At 56.2% G+C, this 23,495-nt stretch overlaps 1 protein-coding gene across 1 annotated transcript in view; it reads left to right on the top strand.

Moving 5' to 3' along the window:
• Positions 1–21,857, top strand: part of LCK (LCK proto-oncogene, Src family tyrosine kinase) — a 31,216-nt gene extending 9,359 nt beyond the window's left edge. The window contains exons 2-13 of the mRNA XM_084609720.1: positions 4,173–4,279; positions 4,670–4,751; positions 5,865–5,955; positions 6,457–6,555; positions 6,848–6,951; positions 7,631–7,780; positions 8,496–8,648; positions 12,763–12,942; positions 15,963–16,039; positions 16,690–16,843; positions 19,652–19,783; positions 20,031–21,857. Coding sequence (XP_084465846.1) covers positions 4,178–4,279; positions 4,670–4,751; positions 5,865–5,955; positions 6,457–6,555; positions 6,848–6,951; positions 7,631–7,780; positions 8,496–8,648; positions 12,763–12,942; positions 15,963–16,039; positions 16,690–16,843; positions 19,652–19,783; positions 20,031–20,233 — 1,527 coding nt within the window. The 5' untranslated portion in view covers positions 4,173–4,177 and the 3' untranslated portion in view covers positions 20,234–21,857. The remainder of the gene's footprint in view (positions 1–4,172; positions 4,280–4,669; positions 4,752–5,864; positions 5,956–6,456; positions 6,556–6,847; positions 6,952–7,630; positions 7,781–8,495; positions 8,649–12,762; positions 12,943–15,962; positions 16,040–16,689; positions 16,844–19,651; positions 19,784–20,030) is intronic.
• Positions 21,858–23,495: the final 1,638 nt, after the last annotated feature.

Genomic DNA, 23,495 nt, shown 5'->3' with positions numbered 1-23,495 from the left:
GTTGGGGGGTCAGTGCTAAACGAGGCCAATTCAATTAAGGTGGAAGTGGCCTATTCGCAACAGTTGACAAAAAGGGGCGAATATCAAGAGTGGGAAAATTACTTTTGTAGTGCTAACGAGGCCAGTGCAATCAAGGTGGACGTCGGCCATTTCCAACAGTTGACAAGAAGGTGTGAATATTAGCAGAGGGAAAATTACTTTTTGTAGTGACCCATCCACTCCCAGTCTTTATTCAGGCCTAATTTGATGGTGTCCAGTTTGCAAATTAATTCCAGTTCTGCAGTTTCTCATTGGAGCCTGTTTCTGAAGTTTTTTTGTTGAAGACAGGCCATTTTTAAGTCTGTTATTGAGTGTCCAGGGAGATTGAAGTGCTCTCCTACTGGTTTTTGAATGTTTCCATTCTTGACGTCTGATTTGTGTCCATTTATTCTTTTGCGTAGAGACTGTCCGGTTTGGCCAATGTACATGGCAGAGGGGGATTGCTGGTACGTGATGGCATATAGCACATTGGTAGATGTTGAGAATCAAGCTTCTCAGCTTGTTCCCTTTGTGCGTTTCACACTATACCAAATGTCGGGGGGGCTCAGGGGCTGGTGCCTTACCTGCTACTGCTGTGAACTCGTTCTTACAAACTATGGCTGTGTCTACACTGCCACTTTCAGCGCTAAAACTTTTGTCATTCAGGGGCGTGGAAAAAACACCCCCCTGAGCGACAGAAGTTTTAGGGCACGTCTTCACTGGCAACATTAAACCACTGCCGCTTTACCATGGCTTGTGTAGTCGCAGCACCAGCGCTGGGAGATAAAAAAACCACCTCCAGGAGGGGAATAGCTCCCAGCGCCGGGGCACGGTCCACACTGGCGCTTTACAGCGCTGAAACTTGCAGCGCTCAGGGGGGTGTGTTTTTTCACACCCCTTAGCAAGAAAGTCGTCACGCTGTAAAGAGCCAGCGTGGCCAAGCCCTTAGCGCTGAAAAGCACCGGTAGAGACAGCGCTGTATCACTGGGAGATGCACTCCCGGTGGTAAAGCTGCCCCCGCTCGTCCGGGGTGGGGGGGTTTTATCGCTGGGAGAGCTCTCCCCCCGGCGATAAAGCGCGTCGAGCCTGCCCACGCCACGGCGCTGCGGTCATGCTGTAATGTGGGCAGTGTAGACATACCCTGACTAGCTTTAAGAGGACTTTGTCCTTTTCAAATTAAAGCAGAGGGAGAAGGAAATCAAGGCGCAGGAGCCAGGGCTAAACGACATGTGTTCAGAGGAGGAATGGAAAACATATGGTGAGTTGATGAGATGGTGAGATACAAGCAGGCTGTTCCAGGGGGCAAGAGGAGAGGTTCTCATATCACTAGAGACAAGGTTATATGCAAGGTGCAAATGGTCCCACAAGGTGCAAGCACTGAGAGAGAAAGGCGGCTCTCATGGTTAGGGCACTAACTTAGGACTAGGGAGACACAGATTTGATTCCCTGCTCTGCCACAGATGCCCTGTGTGACCTCTGGCAAGTCACTTAGTTTCTCTGGGCCATCGTTCCCTATCCCCAGAGAACATTACCAGGCCGTTGCAGGCATGGCAGAGCTGTATGCCTCGGGGCTCTCCCCCTGCAGCGCCCATTACACGATCACCTGAAATGAATGAAGCCGACAGTCGCTATTAAAAGAGCCACCTCTCATCTTAGCTTCTGCGTTTCTCCAGGACCTGACACCGTCACAATTAAAGGTAAAGCCTCAGAGACAGGCAAGGCCCCTCAGCACCAAATCACTCAGGCCCAGCGCCTGTGAGTTCGGGACTCTCTCACCCTTCACAGATTTCAAAGGGAGTTGGGGCTGCTCGGTGCTGTGAGGGGCAGACCGATGGCGAGGGAGGCAGAGGAGGGAGATGCCCTAAGCCAGGCTTTTCCGTGGCTGTGGGCTAACCTTTCCAGACTGACTCACTGGGTGGCATTCCCCACCCTGATTTATGCTGTGCTCAGCGTTTGTGGGAGGGCTATGCTTTCCAGGTGGTTTGTGCGGCTAATGCAAAAAGGGGGCTTTCCGCTGGCAAGGCCCACGTTTGCCAGCCCGTCCCTGACACCCCCGCCTGCTGTTTTGCGCATACCACATGTTTGTATGTATGTGCCACCCACACTCCTGGGCATGTCAGTACAGGAGCACTTCAGTGTTTGCGATCTCAAACGCCGGGCCCAGGTTAGTCTGTTTGCTGGGGCGATTCTGCCCGTTTGGCTGATTCTTTATTACGGGGAACCGGTCATGCGAGTTGAAACCGTTGAGAGTGGTGGGTGCTCTGCACCTCTGAAAATCACGCCTCTGGGGTCTCAAGTTGGGCTCCTGAAAAAAAGGAGCCATCCAAAAGTCGTGGCCTTGGCTGAAAACTTGTCCCAAAGGGCAGAAGGACTTGGAGTACAGCCTGGGAACAAACAACACCCCCACTAGTAACTCTCGTCCGTCCTTAGCGGATGGGGAAGCTGGAAACGGGAGCGAATGAAGCAGCGGGGTCACCCCAGCAGAGAGAATGTGAAGCTCACACCGGGCCTGTGTATTGTCCGTGCTCTGCAGGGACGCCGATGAGAGTAGCATGCAAGGATCAGGCCTCTGAGAGAGGGGATGAAGATGCAAATTCCCAAGGTTGGGCACTTTAGCTGGTTCTGCTGGCTGGGGCAGCTTGTCTTGCTCTGTCTTCCCAGGTCTTCTTCCTTTATGGGGAATGGGCTTCTCAAGGGCTGAATGGCTGGAGTTCATAAACTGCTCTCTGTATCAGCATCGATCCTTTGAATGGCAGACAGTTACTGGGGGCTAATCTGCAGCTGCGCCCCTTGGGGGTGTGATTTCTGTGCGATCTCCACGGCTATGCAGGGTTAAGCTAGATCAGCACCTGGAGGGGGACTGAAAATGACCCTGGTGCTTTAGGAGGCTGAGTCTGTTCACCTTTGAGCCAATGGCTTGGCGTAGCGTTAAGGGCCCTGTTGTGCTATATTTAGGCATAACACCAATGACCTGCTTGCTTAGGGTAATTAAAGAGTCGATCGTGTTGATTGCATGATCAGGGGTGTTTCTCCCAGCGTCCTGGCCAGATTCTAGCGTGGATCATTACGTTCGGCCTCTCTCAATTCCCTTTGCAATCCCAGCTCCATCACTCCTGTCCCAAACTCTTGTGCAATGTTGCTGTGGTCTGATAAATGGCGGCTGCGTTCCATCCCAGAGATGGCTGCGTTTCTGCGGTGGCAGGTGAAGAAGTGAATAAGCAGTTAATATCTCAAGCTGTGAAGTCTGTAAAGCACTTTGCCTTGCTTGGGATGGGATGTGCGGTTGAAATGTAAGAGGATATTACCATTGATTAACTCCCCTCCACTCCTCAGATAGATGGAGCTAATTACTGTGTGTGAGAGTATGGGGCGTGCATGTAACCCACCTGTCAATGCTGTCCCCCTCTGTGCTCGATGCACAGAGGCTGAGAGTCCATGCAGCCACCTGCTGTAGAGGTTGTCTCTTTAGCTCAAGCTGTAAAGACTCATGCTTTTAGCTTTGGAGGTCCTGGGTTTAATTCCCCAGCCATGATGGGAGCTGTCTCTCACGTACAGACTCTCCCAGCCCTTTGCACATCCTGCAGGAGGGCTGGTCACAGTCATGCTCTGGAGAGCTTGAGAGACTGCTCCTCACAGTGGGGGGGTGACATATTGTGGTGTCGGAAGTGGCCTGTGCCTTTAAGGGCTGAACGTCCCAGAAAGAGAGGCTGGGTGGGGCACTGGGAAGCTTTTGTTGTTATGCATAGGAAAGCTATTGCAAGTACCTTAAGCACTGAGTGACAACTGAAGACCACACATCAACCTAGAAAGGGGTGGGAGCCCCAGAGGCATATTTCCTCCTTAAATGCCCCCTGGTCGGGGATGGCCCCATGCTATGCCTCAGCCCCACAACTGAGCCCTGTGCCTATGGAGGAGCCAACACCTAGTTCTTCCCTGCCCTCTGGGGTCTGATGCGATTGAGGCCTCCTTTAGAACCAGGGAGGAGACTGGATTCCAACCCGACCTGTTACTTGTGGGGAGACTTGCCTGCATTCCAGGGATGGGCCCGTTTGCATTTGGTTTGTGCCTGGATGTTCAGGTCCCTCTGGGTGAGGAATGAAGACCTGGACCCTCCCTTTTCACAGCCTCTGGCTCTTGTCCCCCTCTTCCTGCAGGGACCATGGGCTGTTGTTGCAGTTCTGATTATGACGAAGACTGGATCGAGAACATTGACATCTGTGAGCGTTGCAATTACCCCATAGACCCGGCTAGTAAATCCCAGGTGAGGGAGATGGGGGAGAGCTCGCCTCTCATCACAGCATCGGGGTGGGGAAGGGGGCCTTTCATAGGGATCATGCTCTTTTGGACTGGCATTGCTGGAGGAAATGGCCATACTTGAGGCCATATTTGAGACTTGCAGCAGCTCCGCAGTGCCGAGCATTTGGGGTCTTGTATAGCTAAGGAGGACCCTGTGAACCCAAAGCACAGAGAAACTCCTCACTCAGGAAGATGGAAGGGGAAGCCCTTGGTAACGCCTTGCTGGGGAGGAAGTGAATCTGAGAGGACAGTGTGAGGGGGAGACTGGAAGAAACTGGGTGCGGGGGTGGGAGTTCCTTCTAGAAGAGAAAATCAGAGAAATCCCCTTCACTCTGGTCTCTTTTCTTCCCTCCAGAGGCTGACACACAATGGCTCCGAGGTGCGTGATCCTTTGGTGTCCTATGAAATTCCTTCTCCGCCCTGCTCTCCTATGCAAGGTTGGTACCCGCAGACCAGAACGCTAGGGGAAAAGGGGTCTCCGGTCCTGGGGAAGCTGCCCAGACTCTGAGTCACTAGCGGGTTCTGTGCAAATGAGTTAGTCCCAGAAAGTGCATGGTTGCAACGTGGCTCCCAAAGGTGAAGTCTTTCCAATAAGTCACCTTTAGCCATTCATAGAGACACGTTGGGCCGGACCCTCTCTTGCCCTGCACCTTGTGCCATCACTCACTTCCGTGCAAAAGGAGGGTAGAATTTTTACTCCCACTTTGTGCGGGTGTAATAGACAATGTAAGGCGCAGTGCATGGGAGAGTTGAGCCCGTCCTCTTCCTCTTCTTCTCATTCTCTTTGCTTTTCTTCCCCTCTCAGTGCTCCCTCTAGCTTGTGTGGATCTAAACTGAGTGCTCTTGGACAGTGCCTGATCAACGGCCCATGGAGCATGGAGTCCTCTCTTGTGCACACAGCCCCAGTGCAAATTTTACCCCCTCCTGGGGCAGGTTGAAAATGTTCCAGCAGATGTGTTTGCCGTTGGCAAACGCTGATTGTACAAAATCAAACCCTTTTGTGGGAACGGGTCCATTTCATCGATGTTTTTTTGTGGGAAATGATCACATTCATAATAGAATAAAACTAACAGTAAAAAGGATCAATGCCAAAATGGAATGCTTCCCTAGGGCTGAAATGAAAGATTTGTGGAATATATTGTTTGAGGAAAAATCCTGGGCATTTCAACTTTTCCTCCTGGTTCAGGGCAGAACCCGATTTTGAATTCTCGGCATTTCCCACAGGACAGAAATTCTGAATTCCCCCCAGTTCTGCCCCCAACCACAGGCTTCTTCCACTCTGACCCAGAGGGGCCACCTCTCGGGCTCCAGCCTTTACAACTGTTCTGCAGAGACTTCCAATTAGCGCTCATTGGACGCTGGGTTGAGCCCTGTCAAACTCATTTCATGTAAGCCCCGAAACAGCCATCAGGTGGCAATAGTTAATTGACAGGGGCTGGGGCCAAACTAGCATCCTGGTGGTGAAAGGCTCCACAGGTCACTGTCAGGCCCCTGATACACCTGGCCTCTGTCCAGCCTCCTCTAAAGAGATCTCTTGCTTTTCTTTCCAGATAAACTAGTGGTAGTTTTGTATGACTATGAACCAACTCACGATGGCGACCTGGGGCTCCAGAAGGGGGAGACGCTCCGACTTCTGGAGGAGTAAGTCTGTTGCCTTTTCCCCACTCACACTAAGCCATGCATTGGAGAGCCACTTGGAGCATGCTCTCTCCAGCCAGCCTTGCAGGCTTATGGGTCGGTCAGTGCTGCTGGACGAGCACCTGCCTGGGAGGGGTCCTGCGGCCAGGGGATTGCCTGCAGTTTCCTGGTGAGACCCCAGATCTGGAGGCAGGCAGGGCCCTCAGCACCCTGCACTCCTGCCTCAGGGAGGGAGAAGGGGATGTGGCTGCATCTAGCAATAAGCTACAAGTGAGAGGGAAGCGCCCATTGGACAATAAGGTAAGAAGTGGGGGCGGGACGACCCTCAAATGAGCCAGCATCACCAGGCAATCTGCCACCTTCCCAGCCAGCTGGGAGCATCTTCCCCATGCCAGTCTGAGGCCCCACTGGCCTCTTTCTACCAAGACCGCTGTGCCAGCGGAAACGTCCCTCCCTAGCAGGACTGGGGGGCTGACGCTGGCCTGTCTTCTGGTCTCGTTTCAGGAGTGGGGAGTGGTGGAAGGCCCAATCGCTCACCACTGGCCAGGAAGGGTACATTCCTTATAACTTCGTCGCCAGGGTGAACAGCCTGGAGCCGGAACCGTGAGTGGATGTGTCGTCTGAGTTCAATATTCTCCCCCCAGCCCATGCCCCCAGAGGGAAGTCTCAGCCCTGGCCATATTTGCTCTGAGCCTGGCTGCAGCGCTAGGAAACATGCCCCCGGTCTTAGGGGGGGAGGGGACTGGGCAACGTGAGCCCCAATGGATCCCGGATTCCTGTCCTCCTCGGGAGCACAGCGAGGCATCTTTGGTCGGGTCTCTGCTGGCGTGGGGGCTGGCAATGGGGTAGGGGAGCACGAGCCTGCGTGACACTAACTCTGTCTTGGTCCATGCAGCTGGTTCTTCAAAAACCTCAGCAGGAAGGACGCTGAGCGACAGCTCCTGGCCTCCGGGAACACGCATGGCTCTTTCCTGATTCGGGAGAGCGAATCCACCAAAGGTAACCTGTGTCCGTGTCTGGCACCTCTGAGCCTGCCTGGTGCTCTGAATGCACCGTGTTAACTCCATCTGCTACTCTACGGGCAATCCAATTCTTTAATAGCCTGATTGTACCACTAAGGCTACTGTCAGCGTGAGCTTCCCCATAGCAGTGCCCTGACAGTGCCAGCTGGGCCTCTGGCAGTGGGCTTCCTCCCAGCAAACCCACAACTGTACCACACTTTTTCCTATATGGGTGTGTGTGCGTTTTTGCACACCTGGGCTGTGTGTGGGGATGCTCCCCTCCTCCTGGCATTCAGCTGCTCAGGTTATAAAGCAGAGGAGCAGATACTTGCCATTCTGCACTGTCTTACCCTGGCTATGGGGATGGTACAAACAGCCCAGAGCTCAAGACTGTTGTGGTGCTGTGGTGACGGCCGTGGGAGAAGGATTTGGCCTTTTATTGGCCAACATTCCCTGGCATCTCTCCGATGGACTCAGCATTGGCCTGAAGAGAAGCCGCCTCTTACAGCATGTTGGCGCACCTCTGCCGGTGCCTGGCACGGTCCAGGTTTGCTCCGGGAGTCCCCTACGGGAGGGTGGGCAGGGGAGCAGGAACTGTGGGGCAGGAGTCTTCAAGGGGAGAAAAGGAGACCAAGCCCGCAGCGGCCTCATTCCTTGTTTCATGTCGGCCTCGCTAGGTTCCTTCTCCCTATCAGTGAGGGACTTCGACCAAAGCCAAGGCGAGACGGTGAAGCACTACAAGATCCGGAACATGGACAATGGGGGGTACTACATCTCCCCTCGCATCACCTTCAGCAGCCTGCATGAGCTGGTGGAGTATTACACACGTAAGGCCCCGGGCGCTGCGAGGAGAGGGGGGTGGGCACTGAAACTTCCACTTATCACTGCGGGAACCACTGCGGTTCCACCTCCCATGGACACACCCAACAGCTCTCGGCCCCCGCGCCCCACAGCGCCGCCTGCAGGGAGAGGCTGGGGTGCCAGGAGCTGTGGACTGCCCCAGAGTCAGGGCCTAAACCCTATACCCCACAGCGCCTTCTGCAGGGAGAGGCTGGGGTGCCAGGAGCTGTGGACTGCCCCAGAGTCAGGGCCTAAACCCTATACCCCACAGCGCCTCCTGCAGGGAGAGGCTGGGGTGCCAGGAGCTGTGGACTGCCCCAGAGTCAGGGCCTAAACCCTATACCCCACAGCGCCTCCTGCAGGGAGAGGCTGGGGTGCCAGGAGCTGTGGACTGCCCCAGAGTCAGGGCCTAAACCCTATACCCCACAGCGCCTCCTGCAGGGAGAGGCTGGGACGGGGAACTGTGCAGTCTGTCTCTGAGGCCGAGTTGTGTTTCGTCTCCTCTCGTAAAGGCGAATGAGCTTTCGCTCTGGACAAATCGATCCGCAAAAGCTGGTCACGAGTCACTGACAGGACGAGCAGCACGTGTAGTGCCTGGCCATGGCTGCACTCCCTCGCCCCATCCTGCGTGCGCCCCCTTTGCTCTTCCATGCGGGCTCATGTTTACCCCTTGATTTGCCTCCCCTGGTCCCCGCCCTGCAGGCAATACAGATGGACTATGCACCCGCCTGGGCAAGCCCTGCCAGAACCAGAAGCCGCAGAAGCCCTGGTGGCAGGACGAATGGGAGGTGCCTCGGGAAACTCTCAAGCTGGTGGAAAAGCTGGGAGCGGGGCAGTTCGGAGAGGTCTGGATGGGTGAGTAAAGCAGCAGCCATGACACGGGCCAAGAGGTGGGTGACGCTGACAGGCAGGCCAGTCACTGGGTGTGGAGTGGCACTGGTGGGCTCAGCTCCCTGGCATGGCCAGGGGAATGTCTGCTTATGTGCAGAATCCCCCTCCAGCTGGCTTTTAGGAATGGCCCTGACAGGCTCCCAAACGCTGCCTGCAGGCATCTTCAGCCAAGGGCTGGAGGAGGGGTCACGGGGTGCGGCGAGAGGACAGCAGGACCCCCAGCCTCCAAACAATGAGGTCACATTGTGAATAAACATGGATCTCAGCTACATTTAAGGGTTGGGTTTAATACTGTAACTGACTAGTGTGCATAAGCACCGCTGCCCTTTGCCGGATGGAAACAAAACTCATTGATTGTGAGTCATAGGCCCTATACTGCCAGTAGGGAATGGAGAGTCTCCTGCAGCTCGAGCAGGCCTGTGCTTTTGGTGCAGGGGGATCAGGGTTCCATCCTTGCTGGTGTCCAGGGGGTGCAGAATAGTGACAGCTGAGGCATTCCTTAGTGGCCCTGGGTTTATTACAGTATATTTAGCAATATCGAGGAGAGGCCCGGAAGGGAGGCCCCCTGCTTGGCTCTCTGCCCCCTTGCCTTCCGCTGTCACTCTTGCCTGTATCCGACTGGCACTGTGGTTGCGGTTCCTCGGGGCACCTGATTGCTGACTCAGCTTCTCTCCTTGTATCTGCATCCTGGAAGGAAGTTCTCCCCAGGGCTGTGGCCAGCGGAAGAAGGGAGAGGAGGTGATGGGGTAGGACTTGTTCCAGGACCGTCTTCGGGCACTTTGTCTTCTGGGGGGGTGCAAGAACCAAGACCCTGGGGAGAGGCAGGCTTGCGACCCCACCCAGGGCAGTGATGATGGGTGCTGGACGGTTAGCCAGACTCTGCCAGGCAGGGCCAGGGCTGTGGTTGGAAGGAGTGTGTAGGTGTAATGGACGTGAGGACTCCTGCCCTACACAGCATAGGATGGTGTGGGGAAGGGAGGCTCAGGGGCCTGGTAAGAGGATTCTCCAAGGTTGGATACATACTCCAGCCCGGCTGTGTAGGGATCCAACATCATTCCCAGCAGATGGCTCTTTGCCCCTGGCTAATTGCCCGGTTTGGCGTGGCTCACCAGTGCCTCATGCTGTCATTTGCACCTGGGCATGGTGCAGCGGGATTGGAACAGTGGGGCTGGACCCCCCGCACTGAACTGGCCTGTGGGATAGGTTGAGGCCCATGGGCAGGGGACCAGGATGAGGGGGAAGCCGTCCCTTCCCCCAGCCCGGGGCTGTGCCTGTCCTGTGGGTAAATAGGGGCTGCCAGTCCCTCCCAGGGACAAAGCCAGCCCTGATTCACGAGCCCAGCTCCCAAGCTCAGTGCAGCTTCTTCCCGCTCCCGCCAGGGCGACGGGCTGGCCCAGGGTGAAAAGAGGCAGAAACAGACCTTGGGGCTCAGCAGTACAAGGGAGCAGAGACTTGCCCAGAGACTGGCTCCCAGGCCCAGCCAAGGTGTCTGTTCCCCTTTCCTTTGGCTTCTCACTCACAGACGAGGCTGCACTGGACAGAGGCCCAGCTGCGTCCCAAGTGGGATGCAAAGGGAGGGGGAGACAGGGCCTGCTGAGGGACGTGTCTCACCCGGCCCTGCCCATCACCAGGCCTTTGGTGCCAGGGAGGGAGGTGGCCACAGTTCCCTCCATGTGGCTGGGTTCCCCCCACACTCTCTACTTGTCCTGCCTGCTGCTTTACTTTTGGCTCACCCCTAACCCCGGCCCCACTGGCTGCCAAGAAGAGGAAGGGAGGGGTGGTGCCATTATCACTGGCCAGCAAGGCAGGCCAGGCCTGCATCCTTCTTCTCTCGCCCCGGGTGCTCTGGCCCAGTGCCTGCAACCCCCGCCCCAGTGCACAGCTGCAAAGCTCGGCTCTCGCGAGGCTGCACTAGCAAACAGGGCCCGTCGGCCTCGGTGCTCCTGTGGTGTGCAGGGTGGCTGGCACTCCAGGGGGTATATGCCGGGGGCATGACCCCAGGGGTCAGTCTGGCTAACACTCCCAGGGCGTCACTCCCCACTACGATTGCTGCAGCCCCCAGTGGAAAGCCACGGCAGTCGTGCTCCAGGGACTTCAGCTTTCAAGGGAAATTCAGCGTGGCCCAGGGATTTCTAGGTATACAGCAGCCAGCACTACCCAGACAGTGGAGCTTCCTGTCTGGGGGCATTTCTCATCCAGCGTCCAAAGGCTGCCAGGCAAATAATCCAGGACAGCACACGGCAGCACAGAGCCACGTGGGAGCTGGACCTCAAAGCACCTGAGTTCTGGCTTCAGTCTCTGAGTGGGCCCTGGATCTGCTCAGCACTCCCTAGCTTCTCTCCCCTCCTCTTCACAGACCTTCCCCTGAGGCCTTTTGTACTGCCCTGGTGAAAAGGGGGTGGAAATAGCCCTCGGCTGGCATAGAGATGGATAAGGGTCCTAACCTAGCCCCTGGTAGAGGGAGTGGATCAGGGCGTGGCTGGAGTACACTGCACGGCAGCTATTACCTGCTTCCCAGGGACCAAAGGGAAGGAAAACGTAAGCTAGAGCAGTCCAGAGGCTGCTCTATCTTACACCAGGAGCCAGGTAGACCCCTGCACTGCCCAGAATATGCGGAGCGCAAAGATATCTTAATGCCACTTCTATCCCACCTTCCACTCCTGCCCCAACCAAGTAACTGACAATCAGGCTCAATGTCTCCCCAGCCTCTTCCCACTCCACTCCCGCCCTGGCCTCATGCCAGGCGCTAGTGGAGACAGGCCTGGGTCTCAGTGCTCAGACAGAGAACCCAACTTCCTTTGGGTTTGGGCTGCCCGGTCCCAGGCGGGGTGTGGAGAGTGCGTGCATCCAGGGCCTGGCTCTGTGTTCTGGGCATGAGGAGCGCCGCCTGGCATAGGAGCTGTTGGCAGTTTTGTACCGCACTGATAAGAATCGTGCGCATCAGAAAAGCCCTTGTTGTGGCTGTCGCTCTGGTATCCGGGACCAGCTGCTGCTCCGAGGGCTTGTGTCTCTGAGCTGCGCTGTGACAAAAAGAGCAAATCGTGAAACCGCCCGGTGCTGTGGCAGCTGGAGGGAGAGCAGGAGGGCACAGTCTCCTGTCTCACCCTGGCACCTTGTGGTGGGGGCTTCCTTCAGACACCTAGAGCGGGCCTGGTGCCTGAGCTCGTCTGTCCCTCCCCATGCCAGCGAGGAACACCCTGCAAGGCTCTTCAGCCCCCGCTGTGGCTGGCGTCCTCTCCCCTGGCCGGAAGGGAGGGGCTGCCATGGTGCAGGGTGGCAGGGGGTCCTGTTGCAGCACCATAACGCATAGATTGAACCTGCCATTGCAATGGGCACAAGCTCCTCTCTCTCTCGGGCCCTCCCCACTCTGCGTCCCCTTGACTGTTGGGTCAGACAGTGGCATGGGTCCTGCTGGGCTGCCCTGCCCCTGTGTGCTCCGTTTCTGCAGCCTAGCCCAGGAGGGGTTTGCAGGGTGGGGGCGAGGACTGAGGGCCCCGCCGGAGATGGCTGTTGGGAACAGGGGTGCGGGGGAGAGGTAGGGTTAGCACCCCACTAGCTACCCCGGTCCAGGAGCTTTTGGCTCTGAAGGGCAGGGTGTCAAAGGTCAGACCCCCGTGGCTTCGTCTCTCTTGTTGACCAAGAACCATGAGTAACCCCCCTGCCCCCGGGTTGAAGTGTGACTAGAGATTCCCCCCAGGGGAGTAAGTGCTGATCACGAAGCTGCGTAACTCCCACGCACGGTGCCCTATGGACGCCGTCTGCAACAGTCGCTTTGTACCTGCTGTTTCCTCTCTCTGGGCACAGATTGGAGGGGCTGAGTGGTCTTTGTGTCTCCAACGCCCCCCCCACTCACTGCTGTATAGGACCCCTGCTGTGTGAGCTCCCTTGGGGGAGGGCAAGTCAATGGAGTCACACCAGGGATGGATTGGACCCAAGTCTCCGCTGTTGTGAGCTCCCTCCCAGCAGTGCCGGCTGGGCCCCAGGCTGACAGTGTAGTGGCAGGAGGATCGTGCTAGCCACTCACTGCGGTAACACGGGCCTCCTCTCCCTCCTTGCCCCCTGCCCCATCTCTCTGCAGGTTACTATAACGGTCACACCAAGGTGGCCATTAAGAATCTGAAGCAGGGCAGCATGTCCCCCAGCGCCTTCCTGGCAGAAGCCAACCTCATGAAGAGCCTGCAGCACCGCAAGCTGGTGCGGCTCTACGCCGTGGTGACCCAGGAGCCCATCTACATCATCACGGAGTACATGGAGAAAGGTGAACCCGCCGGGAGCTGCCCTGCCATCCCTAGCCGTGCACTCCCCAGGAGCCTTGTAGGGTGGGGAGCCAGGCCCAGCCCGGCCTGATGAGGGGCTGCCGTCAGTTTGGGGAGATCCACCAGCCGGTACCCCTGCAGCTCCTGCTACCCTCCTGCTTTGTGCAGAGAGCTTCAGCTGAGGAGCATCTGCAGCAAGAACTGGCAGGGAGCCCAGAGCAGAGAACTAGGCCTGGGGGAGGCCGGTAAAGCCCTATGGGCTCATCCAGAGGCTTCCGTCCCTTCCTCCAGGCTTGTGCTCAGCTTGGAGGTGCCTACGGCTCTTGCTCGATTCCCAGTGACCCCCCCACCCACCAAAGGCTACTCCAATGAGAGACTGAATAGGGCAGAAGTGTGGTCCAGCTGTTAGAGCAGACTCAGGAGCCAGGACGCCTGGGTTCTGTTCCCAGCCCTGCCACTTACTCACTGTGTGACCTTGGGTGAGTCACTCCAACACCCCGTGCCTCAGTTTCCCCAGCCTTAGTATGGGGATGATGGCAGTCAGCTAGTGATGACAGGGTTTGGCGCTTAACTGCTAGTTGTTTGCAGAGCGCTGCGTGGTGGAAGCGGCCCCAAGAGGGGCACTGTTACTGCAAAGCCTCTTAATTGCCCTGTCCTGCTTTTTCCCCTAGAACTGGGCTCCATCTGAACTCCCCACTCCCTTGGAGAGCTGACCCTGAGCCTGGCGTTCCCCTGTCTCATTACTAATGAGACAGGAAACCACCCTGGGCTCGTGGCGCTAGGGCTATTCTAGTCCTGCCGGCAGGCGCTGCATATTGTCTCACGCAGCCTTTCATTTCCTTTGCCTGCTCTGAGAGCCAAGAGCAGTGGGTTTGGGTCACGACCTCCATTATCCAGAGGGTGTGACAGTGAACCTGGACAAACTAATCCTGGCAGAGGAGGAGGGAGGCCGGCTGGATGGGATAGGGAGAGACAGAGACCTACAGACAGCTCTCCCTTTCCTGCTTGCCTCCACTCCGTGCCAACTTCAGCAGAGCTGTGAGCTTCCTGGCAAGAGTGTCATAGAAGGCAGGAGTCCAGTTCAGAGGGCTGCTAAGCAAGAGTCACAAGGGACACATCCAGGGGGTTCAGCATGGCCCTTCTCTGTCTCGCCGGCTCCATAGCAGAGTCACGCTCCCTTCCTCTGAGAGCTGGCGGCTCTGCCAGAGGAAACGCGCCTGTCTGTTATGTTTGGCTATTGAGCAGAAAGGCTGATGGGACCCAGGCCACCCAGCCAACTCCAGGGTTGTTCAGGTCTATTTCTAGACTTGGGTCATGTTGCTCAAGAAGTTTGCAAGGAGTTGATTTCTCAGTATGATCCTCCCATGGGACGATGGGGGGCTTATAGGGGTCCTTGGGGAATGTTTCTCAGAGGGTCCCAGGTCTGTCGTTATGGGGGTGCTTCACACTGCATGGTGCCTGTGTGCAGTGATGAGCTGCCAAAATCTTAACAACCGGTTCCCTCCTCACCCCACGAGGGGGTCGTTGCCCACCTCTGTCCCCCGGGACTCCTGCCACATCCACCCCCCTGTGTTCCTTGATGCCCCCCGCCTCAGGACCCCTGCCCCATCCACCCCCCTCCCCTGTCCCCTGACTGCCCCCAGAACCGGGCAGGAGGGTCTTGTGGGCCACTGTAGTGGGTGCCCACCCCACCCCTAAGAGCTAGAGGCACCTGCCGGGGGTCGAGGTGGGGAGTCCCAGGGGTGCTTACCTGGGGCAGCTCCCAGGAAGCATCCAGCAGGTCCCTCTGGCTCCTAGGGGCAGGGGAGCATAGCTATGGGGGGAACAGGGGGAGTGGCCGCTCCCCCACTGATCACATCAAAAGTGGCGCCTTAGGCGCCGACTCTGGGGGTGCTCCGGGGGTGGAGCCCCCATGGGGAAAATTTGGTGGGTGCAGAAACCCCACTGGCAGCTCCCCGTCCTGCGCCCGGCCCCAGCTCACCTCCGCTCCGCCTCCTCCCCTGAACCCACCGCCCCACTCTGCTTCTCCACTTCCCCCCCCCCGGCCCCCGGCTTCCCGCGAATCACCCGCGGCAGGAAGCTGGGGAGGGCTGAGAAGCAGGCGGCAGCTTCGCGCTCAGGCTGAGGGAGGCAGAGGTGAGCTGGGGTGGGGAGCGGTTCCCCTGCACGCCCCCCCCCCCGGGTTACCTGCTGCGCCCCCCCTTCCCCCCCCGGGTTACCTGCTGCAGCGCGGGCAGCCCTCCTTGTGTCCTCCCCAGCTCACCTCTGCTCCCTGGGCCTGAGCGGGAAGCCACCGCCTGCTTCTCAGCCCCCCCAGCTTCCCGCGCGAACAGCTGATTTGCGGGAAGCCTGGCGGGGCAGAGAAACAGAGCGGGGCGTGGAGGTGGGCTGGGCGCGGGGCGGGGAGCTGCCGGTGGGTGCTCTGCACCCACCAAATTTTCCCCTTGGGTGCTCCAGGGCTGGAGCACCCATGGAGTCGGCGCCTAAGGCGCCACTTTGGGCCAGTTGAATTTAGAAGCCTTTTTAGAACCGGTTCCCCCTCGCGGAACAACCGGTTCTCAAAGGGAACAACCGGTTCTCAAAGGGCTTCTAAATTTAACAACTGGTTTTAGCGAACCAGTGCGAACCGGCTCCAGCTCACCGCTGCCTGTGTGTGTGAATTGATTGTGGAGCAATGGGGGGGGAGGGGTTTATAGGGGGCAAGCTCATGGGTTCACAGGGAAATCACATGATGACAAACCAGCAAAGGGAGCAATAACCTCCTTCCCCACCCCGTGAACCCAACCCAGTCTGGTCCTGCACTGGCTCATTGTTCATCCAACTGGGCCAGGTTGTGTTTTAGCAAATCAGTCCTGGCCCCTGTCTGAACAACCCAGGCCAAATAGAGGCCTTGCACCTTTGAGAAGCCCTGCCCTGATGGACGGAGACTGTCTGGTGCTGGGTCTGAGGGTGGCCGAGCTGGTTCCCAAGAGGGCTGCCCTCCGGGCAGGGCTAGCATTGACTGGGGCTGGTCCTGTTGCAGGGAGCCTGGTGGATTTTCTCAAGACCCCCGAAGGAATCGGACTCACCATTAACAAATTGCTGGATATGGCAGCACAGGTGAGGAGGGGGAGCGCCAGGAGGTGGGAACTGGGTAGGGATGGTGCCGGGCTGGGGACAAGCTGGCAGAGTCTGTCTCCAGGGGCACAGGGGGTTAATGTTCCCTAGGGCTTTGTGCTCAGGTGATGAGAGAGAGTCTCAGCCTGATACCCTGGGAATGGATGGGCCCATCCATGCAGAGCCCTACATTCTGACATACTTCATCATGACTGAGAGGCTGGACAGTGACGGGGGCTGCGTGTCGGGATTGAGGGGCATCGGCAGAGCTGTGGGGTGGGGCAGGACAGGAAGAGCAAGGGCCTGCTGGTTAGAACCGAGAGGGATGGGCAGCATTGGGGCGGAAGGAGTTTGTCCAGCACCTGTCTGCCCTGCACCCAGTGCTAGCCCCAGCAGCCATCACTCCCTCAGGTTTACTGTCAGTAAGCCCCCCACCCCCCATATCCAGCGGAGAAGGAATTTTCCCTCTGTGTCTTTCCTTCTCCTCTGCCCCCCACACCTGCCACCACATGGCCCCCGGCCCTGAGATCTGCAGGAGATGCTTGACTAGCTGAGGCCCGAGCAACGAGGTGGGGCTGGAACTGAGATTGCAGGAGCAGAGCCTCAGTCTCCCCTGCCATGTGTAACGGCCCCTCTGTGCCCCACCTCCCCAGATCGCAGAGGGAATGGCCTTCATTGAGGAGAAGAATTACATCCACCGCGACCTGCGAGCTGCCAACATCCTGGTGTCAGAGACCCTCTGCTGTAAGATTGCTGACTTCGGGCTGGCTCGGCTCATCGAGGACAATGAGTACACAGCCCGGGAGGGTGCGTCCGCCACCTCCCCCGCTCCACCCTGCCAGCTGGGGTGCCCCTCTCTGGGAAGCAGGGTGGTGGGGTTTCCTGGGCAGGTGTGGGCCGTGACAGCAGGGGGGCAGAGCTCCCAAGGCTGGAATGGGCCCTTGCAGCAGGGCAGCGGTGTTGTGTTTGATGTGCCCACTGAAAGGTTGCAGGGACAATTGCCCCAGCTTCTCTCTCAATCTGATCCTCCAGTTCCAGTTTAGGGGGGTCTCCTGCCCCCATGGAGCCCCTTGCTGCTGCTGTCTTCCCCCTCCTGCAGCACCGCTCCTCTGCTGGGTGATCAGAGGAGCGGGGTGGATTTCACACCTCCCTGATCGCCCTGGTTCTGCCCTGGGGGAGCAGGATTGGGAGGAGGATCTGGAGGAGCTGGAGGGATGAGGGAATCCCCCCAGCTCCTCCTAAACAGGAGCATTCACTGGTGGCCAGGTTTGAAACAGGCTTCTGCAGCCGTGAGTTCAAACCCCTCTAGAGCTGACTAATATCTACCATTGACAGCAATAGGATTTCATGCCGTTTACCCTGGGTGGGTCATCGGAGAGGGGGGAATCTAGAAATCCTCTTCTCTGCCTGGAAATTAAAGACCCCAGGGCACTTCTTGCGAGTCAGGGTTTTGCTCCACGTGACTACCCTCCACCTCCTGGGCGGCTGCATTTCAGTGAGACTGTGCGGCTCTAGGTTGGGCTCCTCTGCTGTGGAAAGTGTTTGAGGGATGCACGAGGTTACCGGCTAAGGCACTGATCACTGCTCGTGAATGCCTTGCACAGAGGGTGAGCTGCAGTGAACCTCTTCCCCCGCCACCCGCCCATGTAGCATTGGAAACTCTAGCTCGTGGCAGGATGCCGGCCTGACACATCTCTCGGCGTCTCTCCTCCTGCAGGGGGGAGACCAGCAGCAGGCTGAATATAGACACCCACAGCCTCGCAGTAACATCCCAGCCCAGCGAGGAAGTGGGAGCCCACCACAAGTAACCTGTCGCCCCTGTGTATCTGAGCTCTTTGCAGCTCTTGGTGAGCCCGAGCCGCACAGGATGCTGCAGCCTGAGCTGGGCCTGGGGGGTGGGTCCTGCAGAGGTGAGCTGGGACCTGGAGCTGCTTCAGCTGGAGCATTGTGCGCCAGAGAACATCTCTGGTAGAAACAGGCTGGCGTCTCCCAGATCCGGGAACAGGGCTGAGACCTCGCACTGGCCAGGATGGGCAGGAGGCTCTGCTCAAATGTTCTGGTATAACTGAAGTGCGAGGGAAAGGGATTCAGGGGTGCAGAGACAACCCCCCACTCATGGTAGGCTGTGGGGGGAGCTCAGCAGGGAGCAGAGGGGGTTTGAGGTCTGGACTCAGCCCCTCCTCGTGTGGGATGGGGTGCGAGGAGCTCTGTGGGGCATGGGGGAGAAGGGCTAGAGGCAGCCCCTCCCAGTGTGAGAGCAGGATCTTTACAGGTTATGGGGTCACGACTGTTTTCTTCAGTAAGGGACCTACACACACATGGAGAGAACAGCCTGGTTGCCCCCTGCTCTCCAAAGCCAGCGAGAGCAGCAGGGGAAAACATTTATAACCTCTCTAGAGCGGAGGGGCTGCTCCTCCAGACATTGATTGCCCTGTAACTCACATCAGTCCTGTAGGATTAGAGCCCTCTCTGGTGGCTCATGCAGGAACAGCCAGCACTAAAAGGCCAGAGTTGGCATCTGTTCTAGGGTTGGGCAGGCTGGCTCCATCGCTCAGGTCAGTTTCAGTAACTCTGGGGCCCTGATGAGATGTGCAGATGACGCCCAAGTCTGCACATCAGCAGTCTGTGAGATGTGTCTAGGCATCTTTCTCAGTGCCAAAGCAGGTTTTTATACCCTGGGTCCTTGTGTGATTCATTGGCTCAGGCATGACCCTCTTTCCACCTCCTCCTTCCTTTCTCCGAGGATAGGCACAGCATTCGCGCTGGCTCGGGGCCACACCTTTACACTTTGTGCAGAGAAGAAGAGCGTGTCTTTCAGTTTGTTTCACTTGGTTACAAAGTCAGTCTCCATGGGTTTCCTGTGGCCTTTAGGCCTCTCAGTTTCTCCTTCCAGCTTGGGACCATCGCTGGTTCTGGATTGGCTCTGACAGTAGTGAGTGTGTGGGTCACAAACCCTGGCACGAGCCCAGTGTAGAAAGCTGGGAGCATGGAATGAGTCAGCCAGCCTGATGGAACAGTGCAGGGATCTATAGCTAGTTAGCTTGTAGTTAGTTGTCTGCAAGCTAAAATCCCGGCATAACACCTTGACAAGGGCACTGCTCAGGCATCCCCTGGATTAAAGCTTTTCTTTACTGATGGCTGGAATGGTGGCTTCTGTAGAAATGGATAAAACTGCCCATAACCTTGCATTCTGGACAAATGAGAATGGTGCTTCCAAATAATAAAACCTTGGACAGTGCCAGTGTAGAATCCAGTTAGGGGCCTTTTGCGGCGGGTCTTTGATTCCTGTGAATATTGTCAGAGATTTTCCAGGGGTGGCTGTGGGTGTTGGATCTGGGGATTCTGTGTTTCCTGCCCCAGCAGGCTGAGTGGGGATGGGAATTGAAACAACAACCAACCACTCTCCCAATTGCTGCCCCGAGCATGGGCTGCCCAAGGCATCGGGAGGCTCCCAAAAGACATTGAGTGTGCTGATACATCTCTGAGATGGGCAGTGATGGGGAAGGAAGGGGATGAGTCTAAGCAACGGGAGAAGGTGTAAGTGATGAGGGCAGGTAGGGAAGGTCCCAGGTCAGCCTTAACCTTTTATTTTTTAAATCCCCTTTCGTATTTCAGGAGCCAAGTTCCCCATTAAGTGGACAGCACCAGAAGCCATTAATTATGGGACATTCACCATCAAGTCTGATGTTTGGTCATTTGGAATCCTCCTGACTGAGATTGTCACCTACGGCCGGATCCCTTATCCAGGTCAGGACTTCACAGCGTGTGTGTGTGTACCTGTACGTACACTGTGCATAAAGTTGGAAAAATAGTAAGTCCCTCACTGTCTCGGGGACACGCCCAGCTACTCCAGTCCCAGATTGGATCAGTCAGAGGTGCAGCAGGGAAGAGTGCAGGATCACAGGCTGTGGGGAAGGGCTCCCAGCCCTGTGGTATGTAAATTGCACCCTGACTTGGCTGGTTCCTAATTCAGGGCTGTGTGTTGTGACCACAGGGATGACTAATCCAGAAGTGATACAGAACTTGGAGCGCGGTTACCGAATGCCTCAGCCCGACAACTGCCCAGAGGAGCTGTATGGACTGATGATGCACTGCTGGAAGGAGAGCCCAGAGGAGCGCCCCACCTTTGAGTACATGAAGAGCGTTCTTGAGGACTTTTTCACTGCCACAGAGGGCCAGTACCAGCAGCAGCCGTGACGAGACCCTGAGCCAGGGTTGGCGGCGTCCTCACTTTGGGATGTGCAGGGGGGAATGGTCCCTGTACATTCGCTCCTCAGAGACTCAGGCCCGGGCCTTTGGATCACAGCCTAACCCTGGCAGAAACTCGTCTCTCCCCCTCACGACAGTGAAGGTGTTTACGTGTTTCTGGAGCTCACGCTCATGCAGCTGATTCTTCTTGATTCTCAGAGCACAGGTGATGTGTGTTTTGTGAGTGCTGACAAAAGAGCTGCGTGACCCAGAGGGCTGCGAGTTTTCTACCTGAGCTGCGTGTGCAGGTACACACATGCTAGAGCACCCACACAAACGCCGTGGGCACACATGTATGCCCACCGCACCGCATATGGGCTCACTCAATGCACACGCACCCGATATGTGTGTGCATCTCTGTGTGCACCCGGGCCATAAACACACAAATATTCAGCTGTGCAGATGCACACAAAGGCTTAGGCGTGTAGACACACCCACACGGTACAGACACACACGGACATGCAGTGCACACACACACAGAGCTGCACTGTAAACATTCAGACCCATATCTCTGGCAACTAAAATCCTCGTTTTGGCCCAGTACGATGCAGAAGCCAAGTTCTCTTGCAGCCCCAGGCTATGGGTAACGCTCAGAACCCACCACAAATTGCACTGGACCCAAAGAATCCCTTATCAGCACTGATCTTCCAGCATGAGAAGCTCGGAGAGCTGCAATGTGGAGCACCTCATGTCCCTGCCATCCCTACCCATGGGTTCCCAATGCAGGATTTCCCTGGTGCGTTTTCTTTCCCCAGTGAAGATGGATGGTGTATCCGTGCCAAGGGGTTCTGCCAGCCTTGTGACAGAACAGTTCACGCACAGGGCTGTGATCAAGGCACACAAATCGCTGCATTCGCCACAGCTGCTCCAAGGGGACGCAGGGCCCCCTTGTGCAATGTATCAGAGGCAAAAACCTCTTCACACCAGAGCCAGGCTGTCTCTGGGACACCACTGCCCAGGTCTATTTGTCCCAGTACCCGTGAAGCAGCCACTCTCTGCCCTGCTCGCTTGCTCATTTTCACTCTGAAACCACACGGCTGGTCTCTGACCAGTGCCTGTCGCACACAATGGGTCCCAGAACCGTTTAGAAAGTTTGGTAATGCAGTCACCCAGTTCAAACATTTTAGCCAAGGGAGAGAGGAATGACCACACAGGAGGAAAAGGAGAGGATTTCAGCCCAGACTGCAAGGGATCTGGTGAGTCACAGAGGTGTGGAGAGATGCAGAAGGCTGTTTCAACCGGCAGGAGTTGCAGAGGCAAAAGCTCTTCTGGTTTCTCTGCACTGTTGAATGTGACATTAGTGTTCTGGAAAGTCGATAGCGACAGGTTCAAACCACAACATTTAGATCCAAAAGTGGGCTCAGAATTTGACCTGGCAGGTGTTGGCTCTAGTCTGGACCCATCCCTACCATCAGGGGTTCTGCATAGTCTCACAAAAGGCTTATTTGAGAGCAACCCTCCCAAATCCCTGTTTTAGGAACGAGCCACCCTGAATAACCAGCCTGTGCAGGACTCTTTTATTTCCCATGGTACTTTAAAGCCCTGTCTTATGTTGCTCTTTGATTTTCAGTAAATAAACACCTTTGAAATGGAGCCTGCTTCCTCTACTCTGGCGGGGGTGGGGAGGGGAGCCGCTCATCCTAACTTGGCATTGTGTGTATACAGAGCTGAGGGTGGGCTACTGGCTCTCCTTCTCAGAACCTCACAGGGGAAGCCCAACAGGGAACTTGCAGGATTGGGCCCTAAGCCAGGCCCAATAGGAGGTCAGGGCACTTGGTGAGGAGGGGGATCTGAGGCAGCATTTCTCAGGGGGCAAGGGGTGCACTTGGCTTAGCTCCTGGCAGGGTGAGTACCCAGTAAGGGGGCGCTGGTATCCAGTTTCAGGATAGCTGCACCAGTAGTCCCCATTCATGGTCCACGTTAGGCTTCCAGCTCCCAGTTGTCGTGTCTCTTGGGCGGAGAGCCGTGCCTCACTCCTTCCTAACCAGGGATTTTAATGCTACACGGTCCCCTGGTTTACCATGTCAAATTCCCAGCAAGCCGGTCTGCCTAGAAAGACAGCGCCTGTGCTTTGCTTTCTCTTTAGAGGCTATGCCCAGTGTATTGCCCAGAGGTGTAAGTTACCACCCAGTTCCAGCTAAGCAAGCACATTTAGTCTTAAGGTAAAAGCATTCCAGCGAAAGCACATTAAAGCAATAAAAGAACCTGCATGCATGCTAGAAAGCTTACCAGAGGTCACCCCCCAACTCCTACCTAGGACTCTGTTAGGCGTCAGTCCTTCAAAATCCACAACTGGTTTTTTCCTGTGGTTACAAGTTCATATCCAACAAAGATCCAGAACCAGAACCCAGGCTGGGCAGATCAGCTGTTTCTGTATACCACTCATGTCTTTGATCTTGGCCTTCTGCAACAGGTAATCAGCAGACACTCTCCCTCTCCTTAGGGCGTAAAAGGCTGGGGTTTTGCATAACCAGAGTTGGGGAATTTGCATTAACCTTTCCCTAGGTATTCCCAGGAAATGTATTGTCCCAACTGTCCACACTTGTCCAGCCCATTTTCAATATAGTCTTCTGAACTCCCCGGTTTCACACGTCACATTCCCCCTAGAGAGTTTACATACAGTTCTAGCCCACGATAAAACATAAACTTAATAGAACTAAGTCTTGCAAGGATATAGCAGGAACTTGTCACAACTGGCATGCGGGGGAGCAAGGGTGACACCTGTCAGGGAGTCCCTAGGTGAGGGATCTGGGTCTGTGATGTGACTAGGGCCCTATCAAATTCACGGCCATGAAAAACATGTCAAGGACGGGGAAATCTGGTGTTTTGTGGACTTTTACCCTATATACTGTACTATAGGGGAAAAGTATACAAAAGTATACAGCGTTTCTCAAACTGGGGTCTTGACCCAAAAGGAACTACAAGGCTGTTGTGGGTGGGGCATTGCGATACTGCCAGCCTTATTTCTGCACTGCCTTCAGAGCTGGGCACCCGGACAGATGCTCTCTAGCCACCCAGCTCTGAAGGCAGCACAGATGCAAAGATGACAGTACGGTGACTCTCCTCCCCGCAATAGCCTTGCGACCCCGCCCTTGGGTTGAGACCCCCAGTTTGAGGAAAGCTGACACAAGGGCTTTACACGTTTATACTTTGCTGTTTTAAAGTATATATTCATGCTTTGTTACAACACCGGGAAATTTAAGATTTAAAT

This window comes from Lepidochelys olivacea, assembly GCF_965140295.1.
Source record: "Lepidochelys olivacea isolate rLepOli2 genome assembly, chromosome: 19".
Taxonomy (NCBI): domain Eukaryota; kingdom Metazoa; phylum Chordata; order Testudines; family Cheloniidae; genus Lepidochelys; species Lepidochelys olivacea.
This window is presented reverse-complemented; position numbering and strand designations above follow the sequence as displayed.